General features: G+C 34.0%; 3 protein-coding genes across 5 annotated transcripts; 2 read left to right on the plus strand and 1 right to left on the minus strand.

Moving 5' to 3' along the window:
- The first annotated feature begins 1,043 nt into the window (after positions 1-1,043).
- Positions 1,044-6,236, plus strand: LOC131652571 (pentatricopeptide repeat-containing protein At1g06710, mitochondrial-like). 2 transcript variants are annotated; one of them, XM_058922468.1, is made up of 5 exons: positions 1,044-3,982; positions 4,247-4,301; positions 4,342-4,488; positions 4,588-4,748; positions 5,370-6,236. In XM_058922468.1, exons 1-2 carry the CDS (start codon positions 1,118-1,120, stop codon positions 4,283-4,285), a joined length of 2,904 nt encoding a protein of 967 aa, XP_058778451.1. In that variant the 5' UTR covers positions 1,044-1,117; the 3' UTR covers positions 4,286-4,301; positions 4,342-4,488; positions 4,588-4,748; positions 5,370-6,236. The 2 variants fall into 2 exon arrangements, with proteins under 2 accessions (XP_058778451.1, XP_058778450.1); XM_058922467.1 differs by having other exon boundaries at positions 4,247-4,488; positions 5,370-6,235.
- A 659-nt stretch (positions 6,237-6,895) lies between these two features.
- On the plus strand, positions 6,896-9,149 carry LOC131647128 (uncharacterized). 2 transcript variants are annotated; one of them, XM_058917041.1, is made up of 8 exons: positions 6,896-7,154; positions 7,264-7,349; positions 7,474-7,526; positions 7,693-7,762; positions 8,028-8,140; positions 8,221-8,325; positions 8,608-8,707; positions 8,926-9,149. In XM_058917041.1, exons 2-8 carry the CDS (start codon positions 7,266-7,268, stop codon positions 9,100-9,102), a joined length of 702 nt encoding a protein of 233 aa, XP_058773024.1. In that variant the 5' UTR covers positions 6,896-7,154; positions 7,264-7,265; the 3' UTR covers positions 9,103-9,149. The 2 variants fall into 2 exon arrangements, with proteins under 2 accessions (XP_058773024.1, XP_058773023.1); XM_058917040.1 differs by having other exon boundaries at positions 6,900-7,050.
- Positions 9,150-23,558: 14,409 nt separating this feature from the next.
- LOC131647129 (protein RGF1 INDUCIBLE TRANSCRIPTION FACTOR 1-like) lies at positions 23,559-24,983 on the minus strand. The gene is made up of 4 exons (XM_058917042.1): positions 24,851-24,983; positions 24,554-24,745; positions 24,060-24,275; positions 23,559-23,844 (listed from the first exon to the last, which is right to left on the minus strand). Exons 1-4 carry the CDS (start codon positions 24,851-24,853, stop codon positions 23,638-23,640), a joined length of 618 nt encoding a protein of 205 aa, XP_058773025.1. The 5' UTR covers positions 24,854-24,983; the 3' UTR covers positions 23,559-23,637.
- Positions 24,984-25,388: the final 405 nt, after the last annotated feature.

The raw sequence follows: 25,388 nt of genomic DNA on the forward strand, positions 1-25,388 counted from the left end.
TTGTTGTTTTGCTTATTCTTAAAGGAAGAACAACACATTTAAGATTCTCTATAGCACTAGGTATAAATGAGTATTCCGCTCATGTTATTGATCAAAATAGTCCTTTAGCATACTTATTAGCTAAAATAAAACTTATTACATGAGATGAAGAACTAACGATGCATAAACATTATTTTGAACCTGTTGATGTAACATTTAGAGATGTTTATTTATTTATTTTGTAATAATATAAATTTAAAATTTCTTTCCAGAGAAAAGGTAGTTGTTTTTAGAAGAGATTTAAGACAAATTCTACCAGTTATTCATCAAGTAACAAGGCAAGACATGATTCATGCTACTATTAACTTTTCATATCTTCGAAATTATCGTGAAGTCGTGATATTACATCCATCATGAGGCCAGTTACTAGGAACGAATATGCTAATGTTATACATAGATTGGTGATGAAACAATTGAAGAAGAAAGCAATGACAATATTGCACTTTAAATTCTAGATGCTTTCTCATTAAAAGCTTAGGTGATTCAATTTTATATATTGTTCATAATATTTATTCATCCTTTTTGGATAACATGAATGATCAAACATTTTTTTAAGGAAGAGTTAAACTAACCCTGAAAAATGATAGTGCTGATGTTATTAATTAGTATATGTTGTCGCTAATTTCCTGTGAATTAGTGACAACATATTACATATTAATTAGTATATCTATGTTTTGACACTTCATACTAAGTGAATCCAGATATAAATGAGCCTAATAATGTGAACACAGACTTGGATCATCTCCTTCATTTTTCTCCCCTTCCCTCTCTATCCTCTCTATCTCTCTTAATCTCACTCTCACTCATCATTAAAAAATAAAAGATAATAAGGAGAGAGAATGAAATTAAGAGAGAGATAGAGAGGATGAAGAAAAAAGGAGAGAAAAATGAAGGAGATAATCAAAAAGTGATGTGAACAAACTTAAATTTCAAAATTTAAAATAAAAATTAATGATCCTATTACAATTATTTATTTAACTCTAAATTTGCACATGTGTAACATTCAGGGTTTTGTTCTGAACATTTTTCTTAAACCCTAAATCAAAACCCCTTTGAATTTGATTGATTTTCCAAGACTATGAGGAGGAACAGAGAGTTGAAATCTCTACTCTCTCGCTCTCTCCAATTCTCCTCTTCTTCCCAACACACTCTCCCTGGCTTGCTTCATCCCAGCGACGCCACTTTTTCAACCCCAACACCATCCCCAACCCCTGATTTATCACAAGACTACGCATTCCTCCGCAACACTTTACTCAATTCCACTTCCACACAAACCCTCCCTTCCGGTGACTCCCCTCACGACGCCGTTTCAATTTCAAACGCAATCAGAGCCGGTTTCGACATCGAAACCAATCAATTTTTTAGACAGTTTCGTGGTAGGTTATCCGAGTCTTTGGTAATGCAGGTCATGAATAATGTCAACAACCCTGAGTTGTGCGTAAAGTTTTTCTTATGGGCCGGTCGGCAAATCGGTTACACTCACACTCCACTTGTGTTTGATAAATTGCTTGAGTTGTTGGGGTGTAACGGCACTGGAAATGATAGAGTGCCATTGAAGTTTTTGAAGAAAATTAGGGATGATGATAGCGATTTGCTTCGTAGGTTGCTTAATTTTCTTGTTCGAAAGTGTTGTCGAAATGGGTGGTGGAATATGGCTCTGGAAGAGATGGGAAGGCTTAAGGATTTTGGTTACAAGCCTTCTCAGACTACTTATAATGCTTTGGTTCAGGTTTTTCTTAGAGCTGATAAGTTGGATACTGCTTATTTGGTTAAGAGAGAGATGTTGAGTTATGGGTTTGTTATGGATAGGTATACTGTTAGTTGCTTTGCTTATTCCTTGTGTAAAAATGGGAAATGTAGAGATGCTTTGGATTTGATTGAGGAGATTGTGCCTGATACTGTTTTTTATAATAGGATGGTTTCTGGGTTGTGTGAGGCTTCGCTTTTTGAAGAAGCGATGGATATGTTGCATAGAATGCGGTCTAGCTCTTGCATTCCTAATGTTGTCACTTATAGGATTTTGCTTTCTGGTTGTTTGAGAAAAGGACAGCTCGGGAGGTGTAAGAGGATTTTGAGTATGATGATTACGGAGGGATGTTATCCGAATCGTGAAATATTTAATTCTCTTGTACATGCTTATTGTAAATCAAGGGATTACTCCTATGCCTATAAGTTGTTTAAGAAAATGATTAAGTGCGGGTGCCAGCCAGGATATCTGGTTTATAATATATTCATTGGTAGTATATGTAGCAATGAGGAACAGCCTAGCTCGGATATTTTAGAATTGGCAGAGAAAGCTTATAGTGAGATGCTTGATTCAGGGGTTGTATTAAATAAGGTCAATGTCAGCAATTTTGCGCGGTGTCTTTGTGGAGCTGGAAAATTTGATAAAGCTTTTAAGATTATATGTGAAATGATGGGCAAGGGTTTTGTCCCCGATGATAGTACTTATTCTAAAGTGATTGGCTTCCTTTGTGACGCTTCTAAGGTAGAGAAGGCTTTTTCGTTGTTAGAAGAAATGAAAAGGAACGGCATTGTTCCCAGCGTTTACACCTATACTATTTTAATTGATAGCTTTTGCAAAGCGGGTCTTATTCAGCAGGCTCGCAAATGGTTTAACGAAATGTTAAGCGAAGGTTGCTCGCCCAATGTGGTGACTTATACTGCTCTTATTCATGCATACCTGAAAGCAAGAAAAGTGTCTGATGCAAATGAACTTTTTGATATGATGTTGCTTGAAGGTTGCAAGCCTAATGTTGTTACATATACAGCTTTAATTGATGGTCATTGTAAGGCTGGGCAGATTGAAAAAGCTTGTCAGATCTATGCCAGAATGCGAGGTGACGTAGAATCCTCTGATATCGACAAGTATTTTAAGCTAGATCACGACAACTCTGAAGGACCAAATGTTATTACATATGGGGCTTTGGTGGATGGTTTATGCAAAGCCAACAAGGTTAAGGAGGCACGGGAATTGTTGGATACCATGTCATCTCATGGTTGTGAGCCTAACCATATAGTGTACGATGCTGTTATCGACGGGTTTTGCAAGATTGGAAAGCTTCAGGATGCACAAGAGGTATTTGCAAAAATGTCAGAGCGTGGATACAGTCCAAATTTGTATACCTATAGCTCTTTAATCGATTGTCTGTTTAAAGATAACCGATTGGATCTTGTTTTGAAAGTGTTGTCGAAGATGCTAGAGAGTTCTTGCACTCCAAATGTTGTTATTTACACAGAGATGGTTGATGGCCTCTGTAAAGTTGGAAAAACAGATGAAGCTTACAAGCTCATGCTCAAGATGGAAGAAAAGGGCTGCAATCCAAATGTTGTAACCTATACTGCAATGATTGATGGTTTTGGGAAATTAGGAAAAATTGAACAGTGCCTTGAGCTCTACAGAGATATGTGCTCAAAGGGCTGTGCTCCAAACTTTATAACCTACAGGGTTTTGATAAATCATTGTTGCTCAAATGGCCTTCTTGATGAAGCATACAAACTCTTGGATGAAATGAAACAAACATATTGGCCAAAGCATATATTAAGTCACCGTAAAATTATTGAGGGCTTCAGCCAAGAGTTTATAACCTCAATTGGGCTTTTAGATGAGTTGAGTGAGAATGAATCAGTGCCTATTGATTCTTTTTACAGAATTTTGATTGATAATTACATCAAGGCAGGGAGACTAGAAGTTGCAGTGAATCTTCTTGAAGAGATTTCATCATCTCCAAACCTTGCAGTTGCCAATAAATATCTATATACTTCTTTAATCGAGAATCTGTCCCGTGCAAGTAATGTTGATAAAGCCTTAGAGCTGTATGCTAGCATGATAAGTAAGAATGTCGTTCCAGATCTTAGCACACTTGTCCACCTCATCAAAGGCCTTATCAAGGTTGATAAGTGGCAAGAAGCACTACAATTATCGGACAGCATATGCCAAATGGTTTGTCTCACATTTGCCCTCCCTAACTTTATGAAGTACAAAACAACGCAAGAATAATTTTTCCATGACATTTTACTTGGCTAATTTAAATTTAGTTAACATTAAGCACTTCCTTTACACACTTGGTGGTTGAAATGTGTTTTTATCCTGCTTTAGTATTTCAAACAAAACTGCTCTGTAGCTGTATCAGACCCTTGATTTATCATTTTGCATATTTATTCTGACCTTTAATTTTTGTTTTTGCATTTTCTATTGACATTGCAGGATATCCGCTGGCTTCATGAAGAGGCATGGTCAAGCTGAAGGAAAATGGATACAGGTTTGGATGGAAGACATGGTCAAGGTGAAAATGGATACAGGTTTGGACGGAAGACATGGTCAAGGTGAAAATGGATACAGGTTTGGACGGAAGAGATGGTCAAGCTGAAAATGGATACAGCTTTGGACGGAAGACATGGTCAAGCTGAAAATGGATACAGCTTTGGACGGAAGACATGGTCAAGCTGGTGAGAGGCTCATCTCTTTTAATATCTAGTTTTCTCAGATGCATTTCTTGTATCTTTGAACTTTATTGAAGAACTGTGGTATTTTCTGTTGGTGTTTAGGTAATAACATCAATAATGGAAGCAGAAGCAAGAGATTCTGAAGAAATCTTGGAAAGACTTTTCATATTCCATTAATGTTCAAATCCTGTGTATTTTGTCCACCCATCATTACATCATGCTGGGGTATGATCGTGGCATGCAGTATGCTAATTAATGTCAAGGTACACAAAATCAAACTTTTAGCCTTGATGTCCTTTGGAGCAAAGTTACAAACTCCATAATGTTTCTGTTATTTGCTATTGCTAATATTCTAGAAAGAGTTAAAATTTATGAGGTGTTACATACGTGTGTCAAAGAACCATGTAATTAAGGTTGATATAATTAACTGTTATGGAGTAAGCTGCTTCATCATTTTAGCAATCCAATCGTTTGCAAACACAAATTGTGTGCTGATTTCAAAGAACGATATTTGGGCATTATTTGCTTTGCATGTTGATTCTCAGATATTCAAATGCATTATTCTTTGTTATGCTTTCTGTTTTTCTTGTTTACCCTGTTTGATAAATTAGAAATTGTATAATATTGAATCTGTACAGAATGATATATCATGTAGGAGTAGGACTCACATCACATTACACTAACCAATCACTTGTGCTATCACATCAGCCTAATATATCCGCCGGTTTTAAATTGTTAAGTTTTTGAAATCATGCTAGATATGGTCAAGGTTTAGTTCTGAAACTCATTTGTTGGAAGTGAAAGTCATCTTCATTTGTTATATTTATGGTCTATTTTTGAAGTTCTTTCAGAGATAAATAATCATCTTATTTTTCATTGTGAAGAGCTTGGCAGCTGAGGAATCAGCTTTTTGACATCCGGCATTTGGGAAAGCATCCTTTGTTCTAAATTTTCCTATTCATTTCAAAGTATGATATCTGCTGGAAGACTTGGTGGCTACAGGTCAGAGTTGTGGAAATAATTTCTATGCTCACTGCTTACACCTGACAACCTCCAGCTGAATTGGTGGTTACAGGTCAGAGTTGTGCAAAAAACTTCTCTGCTTATTGCTTACACCTGACAACCTCAGGAAGATTTGGTGGTTACAGGTCAGAGTTGTGTAAATAACTTGTCTGCTCAATGCTTACACCTGACAACCGCCAGCAGAATTGGTCGTTACAGATCAGAGTTATGGAAATAACTTGTCTGCTCACTGCTTACACCTTACAACCGCGGGAAGACTTGGTGGTTATAGGTGAGTTGTAGAAATAACTTCTCTGCTTACTGCTTACACCTGACAACCGCCGGAAGACTTGGTGGTTACAGGTGAGTTGTGGAAATAACTTCTCCGCTCGCTGCTTACAACACCTGACAACCACAAAGTGCACGCCGGAGGGATCTTCATTAGCTGAGCTGCTTTTATATTTTGATGGTGTATATCGATAGGTTGCAGTGGTAGTTTCTAATTGGAAAATGTCATTCATTTTCTTTCTTGATCAATTGGTTTATTTTTAGGGGGAGTCATTATTGATTTTGGAAGGCAATTGCCTCCAATTACATGGCCTTCAACCCCTCCATATAAATGAAAGCAACAATAAGTTTCACACTTGAATCACATTTCATCATATAAATATATTAGTATAATATTATTTTTCAAAATGAACTCTACAAATATTTAAAAGTAAAAATTGTTTGGAGATGTATATAATAAAATATTCAATGAAATAACTTCTTTTTTCTTTTCCTTTTTAGTTTTAGTTTTAGTTTTAGTTTTTGCAATGTTGATATTTTAATTGTCGTTCTATTTTTTGCACATGTTATATTAAAATAGTGTTTTAATATATTATTTTTGTTTGGCATTTTAAAAAAATATTGAGAGAAAATTAATAGATAGAGTTTTATGATTAAAAAATAATTAAGGAGCAAATTGTCCCCAATATTGAAGAAACCTAAATGTATACTCCCTCCGTCATATATTAGAAATAAAATTCACTTTTTCAAATTCATTGAATATTAAAAGTAATATTTACTTTTTCAAATTCTATATTAAAAGTAAAATTTACTTTTTCAAATAATTAATGTATCTAAACATATATATTAATTATTCAATAAAATTGAAAAGATAAATTTTTTTTTTTTAATTTTTTACTACCGATATAATCCGGTTCGGAGATGGGTTTTAGCATCAAGTGATTTCAGTTGCGGAGATCGATGAAAAGATAAATTTTAGTATAATAATATTTGTATTTTATTAAATACACATAAATTGTTACATGATCATGATGGATTAAAAAACACTCTACAAAATACTAGTTAAATAATTTTAATTATTTTTGAAGGTCTAAAATTTGAATTTTTATTTGTCATCAATGACTCGTAATCTACCTTTAATAAAAAAACCAAAATTGTTTTTGAAGAAAAACTGACCCAGTTTTTTAAAAGCAGTAAGAATCCAACACCCAATTCGTCCCCCTCTCATCTCCGTAAACGGTGAAGGGTTTTGCATCGGAAGGACCTGAGGCTGAGGTAATCCCGCCATTTCTTAATTTTCAATTCCATTTTCAGATATTGACCCCTTTCCCTAATTGCATCCTTTCCAATTTCCATTTTCTCCCTCTCAAACGGAAATGGTGAGACATTGTTTTTATATGTATCTAGTCGTTGATGATCTACTCTGATTTCTTTCCCCGATTATATGTTTAATTTATGAATCATTTCTAAAATTGTTTAACATTACAGGAATGGGAGTTAGTAAAACAGAAGTAAACTTGAGGAGATTGCTTACAGCTGCTCCTCACCAGCTAAACCAGCCAAAACTTGTACATGTATGTCTCAAAATATAGCTTACCCCTCTAAAATCCGACTCCCAAACCTACATTTTATGTTGATCTCAATTACCTATAACTTATTTGCTATTTTTATTGAAATAATGTCGCGTTGATTCTGCAGTATGTTGCTACTTTGCGTCAACAACTAGAACAATTGGATGACCACTTGCCAAGGTAGTATGTTTCTTTATATTGATTACATTTTTTAAAACTGATTGGCCAGTTTATTTCCTCTTCTACCTTCTTAGATCATTTGTAATCCATTATCTAAATCTGTTATATTCCTGCTATATATTTCTCTACTGATTATGTGCATTCTTTGATGTTTGTGTAAATGCAGGATCTCAAAGGCTATGTTGAACGATTATTCAGACAAGATTGAAGCCATTGCATCAAAATTGGTTCATGTGGTATGTATTTGTTAGCTATTGCTTCTTGGAAAAAATATTAAAATGCAAAGGGATCATTAGAGCAACTGACTAAACATTTGAGGTTCCTTTTTTGCATCACTATAATGGGCAATGCCGTTAACAAAAGGATGGAATTATTTGTACTTGGTTGGAATGCATCATAAGGCAATGCAATTTGCTCCGTTGTTTCCTATTTATATATTCCGTTTTAGAATTTAGCTAAACAAGCACTTAGTGATTGTGATATAACAATTTAAATTTTCAGCCTGACATAGAAGTATCTGAAAAAGACATTGAGAGAAATGTTAAAGAATGCCCTTCCGAAATTGAGGAAAAAATGCCGATGTCACCTTCTTCTGGATTGCGAAGAAGGCCTGTGTAAGTTAATGTTAACCTTTTTCACTGCTGCTTGTATTTTGCAGGCTGTTATACCATTACTCATTTGATTCATTGGACAGAGCTGCCTCAAGTACTGAAGATAGAGCACACGAGCCTTCTGAGACCGATCACTTATCATCTGTTAAATTGGATACTGCAGGACATGCACATATTGAAAAACACAGGTACATTTGAAGTTTGTTTGATGGTGGGTGAGTCAGTACTACTACAGGGAAGTGTCCATAACCTATAAACCTTAGGTTCCTATGCAAATTTTTTAAAACTACAAAGGTATATATTTTTGAAAATAGGACTGATATTTTGAGCTCAATGTTACTGAATATGTTGAACTACTAGCACTGCTATATTTAGAAGTTTACTTTAGTCATCATTGACATATTCTCTCAATGCTTTGTTATTGATCATATTAATTGTTGTACTTTTTTGTTGAAACTTTTACTCCTCAGAAAGCTTCAAAATGATTTGACAGAAGAGATGGTGGTGTTGGCAAAACAACTCAAAGAGAGTAGTCTTATGATGAGTCAGTCTGTAAAAGATACAGTAAAGGTCTGATTCTCATTTTCATTCTCTCCTTCATGTCCTATTGATAACTGGTTATGAGTTGACTTTGCAAAATGTATCATTTTTGCATGAGATAAGGGATTGTGGATGATGTTAATATCTTGTGATGGCGGTCAATACAACATGTTTCATACAAAAAACCATATTTCTCGCAATTAAATTTCTCTTGAGAGGTTAATGAATGATGGGTTGGTTGATTGCAGATACTTGATTCTACTGAGCAGGCCATTGAACATAGCTTGGCAAGCACAGGTCGTGTCAATGTGAGAGCAAATGCAATATACTCAGAGAGTTCCAAGACTTCTTGCTTAACATGGCTTGTGATGTTTGTGATGACATTTGTATTTGTCATGGTTATTCTTCTAGTCCGTGTCACATAGGGCTTGCAGTTAACATTTCATATAGTAAATTAAATTACTTTTAAGCATACCTTTTTCCATAATGGAAATTTTCCTTCTATTCATATATTTACATTTTATGGACATTTAACTGTTCATACATTCAAAGTATAAGAACTATAATATTTTCTTCACATCATATCATGTCACTTTTTTATCAAAATATAATAAAAAGAAGGATCAAGCCACCTAATGGGCTGTGGAGGATTTGATTTTGGACCCTTCTGCACATCCATTCTGATTCCTCATTTTTTTTCTCAAAAAAAATATATTTAAAAATAATTAATTATAGTACCATTTAATGGCGGAAGGCATATGTGATATTTGGCTCTTTCACCCCTTCAATCACCATAACTTTTAAGAGTTGGAGTTTAAAAATTCTTTATCTTCATTCATTTATTGTCAATATCATCGTCACCGCCGACATCGAATAGATTTGAATGGTTATTTCTTCATCTTCCTCTTTCTTCATCAACTCATCATCAAAAAGTTTTAAAATTGGAATCCATTTCTTCGTTATTGAAATTTCTTCCGAAATTTCAAAATTGAAACCATATCTTTTATAGACGTAGAATCTTTGGATATTTGCTTTATACAACATTTTTTAATTTTAATAACCATTGGTGCTGCAAAAGATTCTTGTTCCCTTGATTCTTCTTTTTTGAAATTTTCGATGATCTTTACCTCATTTGATGTTTCCCGTAATTTATTAACACAATTCGTATGTCTAGATTCTAATATTGGATTAGGCTTTCAACACCGGTCATTAAATCTTAGACAATTGTTGGAGATACAATTTTTGAGATTATTTTCAAGAATTTTAACACTTGAGAACCATCTTTGAATAGTTATTTCATTTTCATTGGGTATCTCTTATTCTTGGTCTAGTGTGGTCATCATTTTCTTTTTAATCTTAGTAAAACCTTCACAAACCATTTCAAGGGTGTCCCACTTCTTTGACATAGCTAGTACAAGTTTATTCTTTAATGCCTAACACATTTATCATCAATTACATAATTTTAAAACTTTTTGGCACTTTTTATTTTTCTTCGGTGGTCCCTAAATTTCTCACATTGTTCACTACATTTTTTTAATAAGTCAAATATATATAAAATAAAATAAAAATTACAAAGAATTTAGGGGACATAAGCCAAATTCAGTCTAACCACGAAATTGAACCGAAAGGATATACAAATAAATCAGAAACAACAAAAGTGGTTTATAAAAAACTAAAGTAAAAGCGCACACACAACCAACACTATCTAGCGAACCCGCTTACGGGAGCGAAACCAAATAGCAAAAGAAAGAGTCTAGTGTGAGCATTTACTTTTCAAAGTGGTGTATGAACCAACCGCCAACACGACCTAATTCACGAACCAACAACCTCTGGAAAAAACCAGCAAACAAATTGACTCTGTCGAGTCCAACAATCCAACATCAAATTAAATGATACATATATGAAATCAATCTAGCATAAATCCCGAAGATTGATGCAAATATTAAGATAGTGTCGGCGCAGAGAGGTAAACCTAAAATTTTGGAACCTGCAGATCTCAACAGATCTGAAGCCAATCAGAGAATTAAAACCTCAAGATACCAATTCAGCACCAACCACAAAAGAGATCACACAACTCCAGATCTGAAGCAGTTGGTTGCCGATTCGCCTGAGGTGATATTTCCCGGAACCAAACCGGAGTAGAAAAGACACAAAACCGACCAATCCAGACAAGAAGAAAGGTGGAACGGAAGACAACCACAGAGGACCAACCGTCACCGAAAAACACCGAAGAAAAGCCGGAGAAACAGCGTCGGACAACCTAAGGGTGAAATGGAGGTGCAGGGGAGAGACCTCATCACACCAAGATAATGAAATGAGTAGGAACAAACGAAGGTGTAAAATAATTATGATTTGTGGGTTATGTTTTAGATGGTTCGTTTGTCCTCCTTATGATTTGTGGGATTATGTTTTAGATGGTTCGTTTGTTCCTACCTATTTCATTAATAATGAAACGACCTTATTTCATATATAAAACACTAAGCGCATGATCTGGTGAGATCTCACAATTTCACATTAGTTCATTCTTGATTTAAATTTGTTTAACTCTTTCAACTGAAACTCAAAGCACTTTGTCTCGTGCTTTCTTCTTGATTGATGATGCTTATGAATTTTTTGAAGGATAGAAAAACACTTAGAAAGGGGGGGGATTGAATAAGTGTGACTTTAAATCTTGGACGATAAAAATAAATTGCACAATTATTTTTATCCTGGTTCGCTGTTAACGAAGCTACTCCAGTCCACCCCCGCAGAGATGATTTACCTCAACCTGAGGATTTAATCCACTAATCGCACGGATTACAATGGTTTTCCACTTAGTCCACGACTAAGTCTTCTAGAGTATTCTGATCACAACTTGATCACTCCAGGAACAACTGCTTAGATACCCTCTAAGACTTTTCTAGAGTCTACTGATCAACCTGATCACTCTAGTTACAAACTGCTCAGCCAACTGCTAAGACTTCCTAGAGTATACTGATCACACGATCACTCTAGTTCCTTACAACTTAATGTAATCAATTCTAAGAGTTTACAAATGCTTCTTAAAAGCGATAATCACAACTATGATATTTCTCTTAACGTTTAAGCTTAATCTCACTAAAATATTACAACAGCAATGTAGTGAGTTGATGAAGATTCTGAGCTTTGATTGAATAGCGTTTCAGCAAGTTTATTTTCGTTCAGAGTTATTAAGAATTGGTAACCTTGCTTCTCATCAGAACTTCATATTTATAGGCGTTGAGAAGATGACCGTTGAATGCATTTAATGCTTTGCGTGTTCCGTACAGCATTGCATTTAATGTTATACGCTTTTGTCAACTACCTCGAGCCTTGTTCACGCTGTGTCTACTGACGTTGCCTTTAGTAGCTTTAACGTTCCTTTTGTCAGTCAGCGTAGTCTGCCACCTGTACTTCCTTCTGATCTGATGTTTGTGAATACGACGTTTGAATATCATCAGAGTCAAAACAGCTTGGTGCATAGCATCTTCTGATCTTCTGACCTTGAAGTGCTTCTGAGCGTGATACCATCTTCTGAGCTTCAGTGCTTCTGATCTCTTGTTCTTCTGATGCTTCCATAGACCCATGTTCTGATTCTGCTTCGACCATCTTCTGATGTCTTGCCAGACCATGTTCTGATGTTGCATGCTGAACCATTTGAGACACAACTTCTGAGCGCTGAATTATGCGTACTCTTTATATATATTTCCTGAAAGGGAAATTGCATTGGATTAGAGTACCATATTATCTTAAGCAAAATTCATATTATTGTTATCATCAAAACTAAGATAATTGATAAGAACAAATCTTGTTCTAACAATCTCCCCCTTTTTGATGATGACAAAAACATATATAAATGATATGAATTTGCGATCAGAAAGAGTAGACGGCAAAAGACAAATTACACAGCTATAGCATAAGCATATGAATATGTCTCCCCCTGAGATTAACAATCTCCCCCTGAGATAAATAATCTCCCCCTGAAATAAATACTCGAAGAACTTTGATAAAAGACTTCCCTGATTATTTCGGTAGAGACGATCATATAAGCTTCTGCCTTCAGAGAATTCATAGCTTCTGACTTCTGCTTCCATTGGACAGCTTCAGAACTTGAATTTCTTTAGATCCTTAGAACACTCACAGCTTCTGATTCCTGCTTCCATCGTGGACAGCTTCAGAACTTGAATTTCTTTGATCTTCAGAACATTCACAGCTTCTGACTTCTGCTTCCATTCAGGACAGCTTCAGAACTTGAATTTCTTTGATCTTCAGAACATTCACAGCTTCTGATTTCTGCTTCCATTCAGGACAGCTTCAGAACTTGAGTTTTCTGGATCTTTTAGAACATTCACATCTTCTGATTTCTGCTTCCCTCGGATAGCTTCAGAACTTTGAATGTCTACCAATCATCACTTCATGCTAGATTTGTATCAGAACATTGTTGAATGTACCAGAGCATCATCAGAGCATCTCTACATCCTGAAATGTTACAGAACAAAAACTAAACGACAAAAGTCAGCATGAACGAGTTAGAACATAAAATGTATGTTTGAACACATTATATGTATCAGAGCCATATAGGCTGAAATAATGTATCAGAGCAAATAATGTATCAGAGCCATAACATTATATGTATCAGAGCAAATAGAATTTAGTCAAAACAGGATAGACAATGATATTCAAATTCTATTATCAGTGCTTCTGATTCATTCTTCTTTCTTGCTTCTGATCTCTGAAGCTTGACAACACTCAGCTTGCTTCAGTTTCCATGGTTTTGCTTCTTGTGTTTGCTTTTTGCTTTGAAGATTCTCTTCACTTCTTTATACCTGCAAAACACTTAAACCATATAGAACTTGCAGTTCTTGTTAGTGAATGTGTGGGAGCTTTACCTAGTAACTGATAGATTTAATCAAATCATTTATCATTTATCTTCTCCCCCTTTTTGTCATAACATCAAAAAGAATATTTAAAAAAATTTAGATGCATAATACGACAAATAGATTCACTGGAATGTAAATCAAAGAAACTTTTTCATTGATAATCAAGAAGGTTTACAAGACAGGAATGCAGGAAAACAGATGCAACAAGGAAAGGAAACTACAAAGACCAAAAGACTAAGATCCTAGCCTACGCAAAATTCGCGCCAGAACATCATGAATCCCGTCAGTGCTTGTAGCTTGCCTTGTCATGAAGGAACGAAACTCAGCATTGGCTGCTTCTTGCGCGTCCAAACGAGAAGCCAGCATAGCTTGATTCTGATGAAGAGTTTCCAAGGTCTCCATCAGAGCTGAGGTTTCACCAGAAGAAGAAGCACCAGTATTTCTGCCCAGAGGGACAGCAATCTCAGCAGGGTGATCTTCTGGAAGATCTTCAGCTTGTGCATATTCCATTTCCTCATCTGAGTCTGACTCAGAAGGAGCCTTGGCATATTCTGGTTCAGGCAGCTCAGAAGTTCCATCTTCCAATGCTTGAAGAATAGCTGCTAGGTTTGTTGGAGGAGTAGGACCAGCAACTTCAGCACGATAAACCACTACTGGAAAGACCATGAGAGGTGCTTTTTCAGAAGGGTTCATTCTGAACCAGTTGAACAGCCACTGAAAATCTCCAGTCAGCACAGGAAACCAGAGCACAGAAGACCGGGGTTTCCACACCACGATATCTCTGCAGAGATTTTCTTCTTCCAACTCATCTGCAGGTATCTTCTCTTCAGACAAGATCCTTCTCTTAGTGTCAGTAGCCTTCACCAGAAAGTCCTGAAGAAGGTATCCCAGAGGTTGCTCATAGGATACATATCCAGATGGTTAAGGTAGGCAGCACCCAGGATCTCCAACCAGCCGTTTACATCAGAATGTAAACGCTCCAGAGAGGATTGAGTAGAAAGGGTTGGAGGGATTATGGTGAATCTGAAGTCTGGACGAACAACACTATAGGGATTAGGTGTTCTGGTGGGAAAAGGGTGTGAGAGAGGTGAAGAAATATCGGATGGAAGGGTTGAAGGAGAGAAGATATCAGATGGTGAAGAAGGTGGTTCTGAGAGGATGAATGAGGAGGAAGAGGTGGTGGAGGTCTTTGAAGAGGGGGTTGATTGAGGGGAACCGTCAAGGGGTTGATACACTTTGAGAGGGTCATAGGAGATCCTAACTCTTTTAGGTTTGGTTTCTGGTTCAGCAGAAGCCTTTCTCTTTTGTTTCCTATCATTGTCTTGATTCCCAGAGCTTGACGATGGATTCATGATGAATTTTCAGATGTTGGAAACTGCTAGGGTTTATGATATGAAAAGAGAGAGAGAGAGACGAAAAAGAAACCGAATGCAAAGAGAGAGAAATATGAGAGGGAAAAGAAACGTTTGAAGAGTATAAAAAGAAAACTGAAAGAGAGTAAATGATGAAAAGCATTTAATGTTACGTGACTTGAGGAGAGATAATAATGACAAAAGACGTGATTTGCACAGTTACCTAAGTAGACGTCCCCTCAACTGCACGCACGCTTGTCCAGAAATAGTGAACACGTGTTTACCATCTGGATAGCCAGTTATAGCTGTCTTGCTTTTAAAGAGATTCTGAATCAACTTAGACAATAAAACGTTAGTAATAACTGAATCACAATTTCTAATTGATTTCAACCAGAACTTCTTATAAAAGTAATTTCATTTCAGAAGATACTTATATATAAGAGTATCTTATCTTCTCATTCTGGGCTTGTTTCTGAAGACTTATTTTGTCCCGATTATATTAAATCCATCTGGTCTAGGAAAAAGGTCCCAAACATCATTCCTTGTGAACTGATTCAGTTCTTCTTGCATAGCAATTATCCAGTCTGGATCTTCTAGAGCATGATCAACAGAAGTTGGCTCGATCAAAGATACAAGACCTAATTGACAGTCTGCATTGTTCTTAAGGAATGCTCTTGTTCTGATTGGATCATCCTTCTTTCCAAGAATGACATCTTCTGAATGACCAGAGATGAGTCTAGATGATTTTCTGACAGATGGTTCTTCAGAAATACTTAGATCCTCCAGAGAAGCTGATACTTGATCTTCAGATTCTTTGCTTCTGAGAAGCTCTGCTTCTGATGCATTGCTTCTTGGCTCAACAACTTCTGATATGTCAATATCATAACCTGCAAAATTATCAACCTGCTTTGGTTTTTCAGAACCAAGCTTATCATCAAACCTGATATTGATTGATTCTTCCACAATCAATGTTTCAGTATTGTATACTCTGTAGCCTTTTGAGCGTTCAGAATATCCAAGAAGGAAACATTTCTGTGCTTTGGAATCAAACTTACCAAGATAATCTTTAGTGTTCAGAATAAAGCATACACATCCAAAAGGATGGAAATATGAAATGTTGGGTTTTCTATTCTTCCACAATTCATAGGGAGTCTTATTTAGAATAGGTCTGATAGAGATTCTATTCTGAATATAGCATGCAGTGTTTATTGCTTCTGCCCAGAAATGCTTAGCCATATTGGTTTCATTGATCATGGTTCTGGCCATTTCTTGCAAAGTCCTATTCTTTCGTTCTACAACCCCATTTTGCTGTGGAGTTCTAGGACAAGAGAAATCATGGGCAATACCATTTTCTTTGAAGAACTCTTCAAAGGATCTGTTCTCAAATTCACCACCATGATCACTTCTGACCTTTATGATTTTACACTCTTTTTCAGATTGAATCTGAATGCAGAAATCAAAGAACACTGAATGAGTCTCATCCTTGTGTTTCAAGAATTTTACCCACGTCCAGCGACTATAATCATCTACGATGACTAATCCATATTTCTTTCCTCTGACAGATGCTGTTTTGACTGGTCCAAACAGGTCAATGTGCAAGAGTTCTAATGGCCTTGAGGTAGAAACAACATTCTTAGACTTGAATGCAGGTTTGGAGAACTTGCCCTTCTGACATGCTTCACAAAGAGCATCTGATTTGAATTTCAGATTAGGGAGTCCTCTGACAAGATTCAGTTTGTTAATCTGAGAGATCTTTCTCAAACTAGCATGACCTAATCTCCTGTGCCAGACCCACTGCTCTTCAGAAACAGACATAAGACAAGTCACCTTCTGACTCATAAGATCTTGCAGATCTGTCTTATAAATGTTGTTCTTCCTCTTGCCTGTAAATAGGATTGAGCCATCCTTCTGATTTACAGCCTTGCAAGACTTTTGATTGAAGATTATATCATAACCATTGTCACTTAATTGACTGATAGATAAGAGGTTATGAGTTAATCCTTCTACAAGAAGTACATTAGAAATGGAAGGAGAGTTACCAGACTTTATAGTTCCAGAGCCAATTATCTTGCCCTTCTGATCTCCTCCAAACTTGACTTCTCCTCCAGACTTAAGCACCAGGTCTTGGAACATAGACCTTCTTCCTGTCATGTGTCGTGAGCATCCAGAGTCCAGGTACCATGACATGTTGTGCTTTGTCCTTCTTGCAGCCAAGGATATCTGCAATAGGAATAATCTTATCCTTAGGTACCCACATTTTCTTGGGTCCTTTCTTGTTAGATTTTCTCAAGTTCTGATTGAACTTGGGTTTGACATTATAAGCAATAGGAGGAACAGCATGATAATTTTTAATATGAGTTTCATGATATTTCCTAGGTTGTGTCACATGCTTCTTGGTGTGTGTTATGTGAAAACTTTGTGCATGTGAAGTGTGCCTAATATCATGAGAGTGGCCATACTTGAACTGATCATACAATGGCTTGTATGTGAGTTTCATTTCATCAACAGGTTCAAGTTTGTATGGGGTTTCACCCTCAAAACCAATGCCGACTCTTTTGTTTCCAGACACAGCATATATCATAGAAGCTAGCTGACTTCTGCCAATACTTCTAGATAAGAACTTCCTGAAACTTAAATCATATTCTTTCAGAATATGGTTTAGACTAGGAGTGGATTTTTCTGAATCAGAAGGGGATCCAACATTATTGGATAATTTTAAAAGTTTTTCTTTTAATTCAGAATTCTCCAACTCAAGCTTCTTTGTTTCAAATTCAAATTGCTTTTTCAGCTTTTTGTATTTGAGACTAATCTGAGACTTGAGTTCCAGAAGTTCAGTTAGACCGGAAACTAACTCATCTCTAGTAAGTTCAGAAAATACCTCTTCAGAATCTGATTCTGATGTAGATTCTGATCCGTCATCATCTGTCGCCATCAGCGCACAGTTAGCCTGCTCATCTTCTGAATCATCTTCTGACTCATCCCAGGTTGCCATAAGACCTTTCTTCTTATGAAACTTCTTCTTGGGATTCTCCTTCTGACGATTTGGACATTCATTCCTGAAGTGTCCTGATTCATTGCATTCATAGCACATGACCTTCTTCTTGTCAGATCTTCTGTCATCAGAAGATTCTCCATGTTCAAATCTCTTTGAACTTCTGAAGCCTCTGAACTTCCTTTGCTTGCTCTTCCAGAGTTGATTTACCCTTCTGGAAATCATGGACAGTTCATCTTCTTCTTCAGATTCTGATTCTTCAGGATCTTCTTCTTTGGCCTGAAAAGCGTTAGTGCATTTCTTGATATTAGATTTTAATGCAATAGATTTACCTTTCTTTTGAGGCTCATTTGCATCCAGCTCTATTTCATGACTTCTCAAGGCACTGATAAGCTCTTCCAGAGAAACTTCATTCAGATTCTTCGCAATCTTGAATGCAGTCACCATCGGACCCCATCTTCTGGGTAAGCTTCTGATGATCTTCTTTACATGATCAGCCTTGGTGTATCCTTTGTCAAGAACTCTCAATCCAGCAGTCAGAGTTTGAAATCTCGAAAACATCTTTTCAATGTCTTCATCATCCTCCATCTTGAAGGCTTCATACTTCTGGATTAAGGCAAGAGCTTTTGTCTCCTTGACTTGAGCATTTCCTTCATGAGTCATTTTCAAGGACTCATATATATCATAGGCTGTTTCCCTGTTTGATATTTTCTCATACTCAACATGAGAAATAGCATTCAGCAAAACAGTTCTGCATTTATGATGATTCCTGAAATGCTTCTTTTGATCATCATTCATTTCTTGCCTTGTCAGCTTTACGCCACTGGCATTTACTGGATGTTTGTAACCATCCATCAGAAGATCCCATAGATCACCATCTAGACCAAGAAAGTAACTTTCCAGTTTATCTTTCCAGTATTCAAAGTTTTCACCCTCAAATACCGGCGGTCTTGTATAACCATTGTTACCGTTGTATTGCTCAGCAGAGCCAGATGTAGATGCAGGTGTAGGTGTAGACTTTTCACTTTCATCAACCATCTTTTACTGAAGCGTTTTTCTCTTCCTGAATCTTTTCTAAACACGGTTAAGTGCTTGCACCTTAGAACCGGCGCTCTGATGCCAATTGAAGGATAGAAAAACACTTAGAAAGGGGGGGATTGAATAAGTGTGACTTTAAATCTTGGACGATAAAAATAAATTGCACAATTATTTTTATCCTGGTTCGCTGTTAACGAAGCTACTCCAGTCCACCCCCGCAGAGATGATTTACCTCAACCTGAGGATTTAATCCACTAATCGCACGGATTACAATGGTTTTCCACTTAGTCCACGACTAAGTCTTCTAGAGTATTCTGATCACAACTTGATCACTCCAGGAACAACTGCTTAGATACCCTCTAAGACTTTTCTAGAGTCTACTGATCAACCTGATCACTCTAGTTACAAACTGCTCAGCCAACTGCTAAGACTTCCTAGAGTATACTGATCACACGATCACTCTAGTTCCTTACAACTTAATGTAATCAATTCTAAGAGTTTACAAATGCTTCTTAAAAGCGATAATCACAACTGTGATATTTCTCTTAACGTTTAAGCTTAATCTCACTAAAATATTACAACAGCAATGTAGTGAGTTGATGAAGATTCTGAGCTTTGATTGAATAGCGTTTCAGCAAGTTTATTTTCGTTCAGAGTTATTAAGAATTGGTAACCTTGCTTCTCATCAGAACTTCATATTTATAGGCGTTGAGAAGATGACCGTTGAATGCATTTAATGCTTTGCGTGTTCCGTACAGCATTGCATTTAATGTTATACGCTTTTGTCAACTACCTCGAGCCTTGTTCACGCTGTGTCTACTGACGTTGCCTTTAGTAGCTTTAACGTTCCTTTTGTCAGTCAGCGTAGCCTGCCACCTGTACTTCCTTCTGATCTGATGTTTGTGAATACGACGTTTGAATATCATCAGAGTCAAAACAGCTTGGTGCATAGCATCTTCTGATCTTCTGACCTTGAAGTGCTTCTGAGCGTGATACCATCTTCTGAGCTTCAGTGCTTCTGATCTCTTGTTCTTCTGATGCTTCCATAGACCCATGTTCTGATTCTGCTTCGACCATCTTCTGATGTCTTGCCAGACCATGTTCTGATGTTGCATGCTGAACCATTTGAGACACAACTTCTGAGCGCTGAATTATGCGTACTCTTTATATATATTTCCTGAAAGGGAAATTGCATTGGATTAGAGTACCATATTATCTTAAGCAAAATTCATATTATTGTTATCATCAAAACTAAGATAATTGATAAGAACAAATCTTGTTCTAACATTTTTTGGTTTAGTTGTCATAATCAGAATCTTTAGAAGACATTGCTTATAAACACATAAAACAACATCCTTATCTAGTGGAATTTGATCAATCGAGGTGTACCTTGTGTTGGTAACCGTGAGCTTTGTGATAAAATGCTTGAGAACTCGAGACACTTTTTAAAAACACCATCACTATATTTTTTTGTTGGGAAAAATTTGGTCTTTAAAATTCAAGTGTGGGTGGTTAAGTCCCACATCAACTAGAAATGAAAGAAATGTTGGATATATAAGAGAAGTAACTCATACTCCCGTTACCTTAAGGTTTTAGGTGGATATGTGGTGTTAAGGTTTCTTTAATCCTGAAGGTTTAGTCCACTTTTGATGCTCCTCATACTCCCAATAAGTAGTGTCGAAATCTCTTGAATCCTTATATAAAAACTCACACTTGTGGGAGAGATAGTTGAGATTCAAATGTGAATGCTTAAGTCCCACATTGACACGAAATGAAGGAAATGTTGAATTTATAAGAAAAATGACACATACTTCTATTGCCATAATGATATTGGTGAAAATGTGGTGTCAAAGTATCTTGGATTTAAAATGTTTAATCTATTGACACTTCTCACACTCTCAAAACTCCCCGAATAAGTAGTATTAAATATAAGTGGTTAAATTTATTGCATTTCTTAAATGAGATTAATTATTATGCAGTGTCAGTGTAAAATTTTTGACATAATCAATGTATCACAACCATTCACAAATATTATTTTATAAATAATTAAAATAAAAGTTAAATTTTAATAAATATTTAACGGTCACGTTTTACACTATCAATGCACACCAATTAATTTTTTTTTAAATTACTCGAAGTGAATCATTGTCACATCTTTCAAACATTTGAAAACATAAAAATATTCTTTTATGAAAAGGAAATTTCCAACTGGCCACATTGGCTTGTTAAAAAGAACAATTTACAGCTTCATCAAATGGAAGTCACATTTTGCTTCATTCATTGTCGATAAAGAAAAAATTGGCTTATGTTTTAGAGATCACATGTGTGATTTTTTTTTTTTTTAAATTTAGATTCTGTGTAAAAAATACTAAATTGTCTTCGAAAATATATTTCTGAACGCACTAAATTTTATTTTTCATTTATTTTAATAACTTAGAAATACATATCCAAATAAATTTAAAGATAATTCGAAAATGTATCTCTAAAAATGCACTTTGCTGTAATAAAAATGAAAGAAAAGATAACAATTAGTGCACTTTATCATTTTATTTATATCATAAACTTATATTAATGTTTAATTTCACAATTTGAGTTGTTTTTTTACTAATAATATTTCACTTTACTTGCATTGTAATATCTTTTAAATTGAATATATTTTAAATTAAATTTAAAAAATATTTATCAAATCAAGAAGAAAAATTAAAAAAAAAAGGTTTAAGTAAAAATTAAAGTTTTATTTTTTTGTCAAATTATAAAAAAAATCCAGTTTCGATTATATAAAAATACTAAATTTATGATAAAAAATATTACTTTAAATAATACATTAATCATATATTATAATATTATAAACACTTAAATATTTATTTCTCATTAATAATAGACATTTAAAAGTAATAGAAATTTAAGGGCCCGTTTGGTGCGCAAGATATGATAGAGACATGATAATATATCAAGCAAGATAAAGATATGATATGGTATAGACATGATAATACTTATCTTATCATGTGTTTGGTTCACACAGGATACCAGATAGTGTGTATATATAGATATATACACGCTTGTAAAATAACTATATTTTTTCTAAATTATTTTATAAAATATTTTAAAATTTATAAATTGGTAAAAAAAATAATATTTTACAATAATTAAAGAAGTAAATAATTTTAAATATATATATATATATATCCTTATAAAACAATTATATTTTTAAAAATTATTTTGTAAAATATTTTAAAATTTATAAATTGGTAAAAAAAATTATTTTTAAATATTCTTATTTTTTAATTTTATTAAATTAATTAATATTTTTAATTTAAGAGTTAAAAGGTAGTGCACTGACAGTGTAAAATAATTTTACACTATCATCCAATAGAAAATCATAAATATGCCATGTCATTAAGTTTTTTTAAATAAAAAAATGCTTTAATTGGATACATGGGTGGTGATTGGTTGACAGTGTAAAAATATTTTACACTGTCAGTGCATCACCCATTTTCTTTTAATTTAATATCAAATTAATTTTTATTTATATTTTGTCATATTTAATTTTTTATTTTAAATTATATATTATAAGGGTAAATTAGTAAATCATTTTCTTATCCTATCCAGCCGGATTCTAACCAGCTCATATTCAGGATAACAATTTGAACTAGTGAGGCAGGATATGATAAGTTTCAAGATTAACTTATTCTATCATGTTGTGTCAGCATACACTTGATTGAGATAAGATATGATACATATATTTTATCTTGTCTTTTATCCTACGCGCCAAACGGACCCTAAAAGTCAATTCTATTTCATTATTATTATTATTATTATTATTATTATTATTATTATTATTAATATTATTATTATTCTTATTATTATTATTATTATACTTGACTATTTGTATGATTTAATACCATAAATTTATATTGATATATATCTTTCAATTATTTTAGGCAAGATTGAATTTTCTTTTAATTATACAAATAAATATTTATTTATTTATTTTATTTACTATTAATAACACATAAATAATAACTCATAAATAATTACTATTAAAATGCATAGTTATTGAAACAAATTATATTTTTTTAGAGATACATCTCTAAATTAAGCTTTAGTTTATTCGGAAATGTATATTCGAACTAAGCTTTTGTAAAAAATAAAATTTGATGTGGATATACATATTCAAATATATTCGAATTTATTCAGAAATATTTTTGAATAATGGTGGAAGACAACTTGCATTTGCCCAAACCACTTTATCTATTGCACTCTTTAGATACTTTAACACTATTAGCCTATCACAATCTCTAATGAAATTAAACATTTTTAAAAATTTAAGAATTGTGATTAATTGGCTGTATAAATATAAAAATTAAATCGAAATCTTATTCTATAAAAAATTGTAACTATAAAATATAACAAAACAAAACACTTTAAAATCTCACATTAATTGTCATCCTAGAACACACATGTAATAATTGTGTGATGTGTATTTTTGGATATATTATTGTTTAATTCCTCGTTAAGATAACTCATCTCAATTGATAAATATGTATAAGTTATTGATTTGAATAGGCGACATTATGTTTGATAAAATTACAGTAACACCATAACTTTACTAAAAGTTGTAGTTCAATAATTTGGTGTAATTTTATTAAATTCAACATAAATTAAAATATTTATCAATTATTAGTAGTTAGTATAAGTATTCTACAACAAGCTTCCACCCATTGGAGCTCTATGTGGAACCCCCTTCCTCCTCTTAGCTATTCTATAAGGTGGTGGTGTTGAAGGTGTAAAGTTCTGAATGTTGTTTCTCTTGTTGTCATTTCCATTACTATTTGATTCTTCACCATCTGAACCATCTTCCAAACTTAACTTCTTTTGCTTCCCAATTTTCTTAGAGGTTCCAACTATCTGATCCAATAAATACAAAAAATTGAACATATAATTTAGTTTAAAATATATCATAAAATACATCATGAAAAATGATCAATAATAATATTATCAGTTGAATATTAGGTTAATTAAATAATTAATGTATGTGATCTATATATAAATCAAATACATACATCATATATTCAATAAATTTAAAAAACAAAATTTACTTATAATTTGATATAGAGAAGTACCTTACAACCAAGGGAGCAGAAAGTGAATGAATCAAGAAGACTTCTTTCACAAACTTGGCAAGTATTGGTGACTCCTTTTCCATGTCTAGGTTGAGGCCTTTCATTCAAGAACACAATCTTTGCACTATTTATAATGTATGTTTGAACTCCAGTTATGTCCACTATTTTTTGTATTTCAGATACTCTTATCACATCATGGTATGAAGACCTTCTTATCTATTAAATATAATTATAAAATTAATTCAAATAAAATTTTAATTGGTCATCCATAATTGACTTTGAAATTGCAAATTCAGCATTCAATGAAACCAACACAAAAGACACACATTTTTAGGATTCATTAAAATGGATTAGACCCTCACAAAATTAGATCAAATAGAGTCATAGATAAGACACACATTGATAAGGTATACATTGATGTTTAATAATGTCACTAGTGTATGTGCTAATTGTATTCTTAAAAACAAAAAGTATTTATAACTGATTTTTCTTACCTGAATAATTTTGTGTTCTTTATGAGAAGCTAGACAAGTTGAACAAAGAGCTCCATTGATACAATCCAAGCAATACATATTGCATTCACTTTTATTGGAATTTGCATGCACTTTGCATTGAACAAAGAACCTTGTTTGAAGAAGTGGTTGCAACCATGGTGGCCATTTCGTTTCTTCTTCATTCAAACTTCCCTAATTTCATATAATTAGCCAATTCAAAACATCAAAGAATATATTTAGAAGAAAAAATGTTAAAGGAGTTACATTGATTGATTGTAGGAATACTATTATACTAACCATGATTTGCTTATGATCCTTTATGATCACAACCAAGTTTTGCTTTGTGGCAAAAGAAAAATAAAGAATTTTTTCAATATGCTACTAGGGAATTGAAGAGAGAGAAAGTAAAGGTAGTGTTTATTATAGTTTTGGTTTTATTCAAAAAGTCTACAACCAAACCTTACTCCAAACTCAAACCAAAGATTAATTATTGACATGTGTCTCAACCTTTTATTTTTCTTTATTTATCTTTTTGGTTTAAAAAACTTTAGTATTCAAATAATTTTAATTAAAAATTATTCATGATTAATAATTTATACAGAAAATGTAGTAAAGTATTAGTAATGTTCAAATCTATTTGGCATGCAATTTTTGTGGATTGGAAAAAAATAGAGATGAAACATGTTAGGTTAAGGTTGGCAAAGTTGGCAATAGTGTCTCTTTTTAAAATTGACACTTCGAAAGTTAGAATGTGGACATGTGGAGGAATCAATGTAGATTATTCAGCATTTATTTTATTTATATTTTAAATATTTAATAGAAAAAGGATGGCCAA

Source organism: Vicia villosa, linkage group LG2, assembly GCF_029867415.1.
Source record: "Vicia villosa cultivar HV-30 ecotype Madison, WI linkage group LG2, Vvil1.0, whole genome shotgun sequence".
In the NCBI taxonomy this organism is placed as follows: Eukaryota; Viridiplantae; Streptophyta; class Magnoliopsida; order Fabales; family Fabaceae; genus Vicia; species Vicia villosa.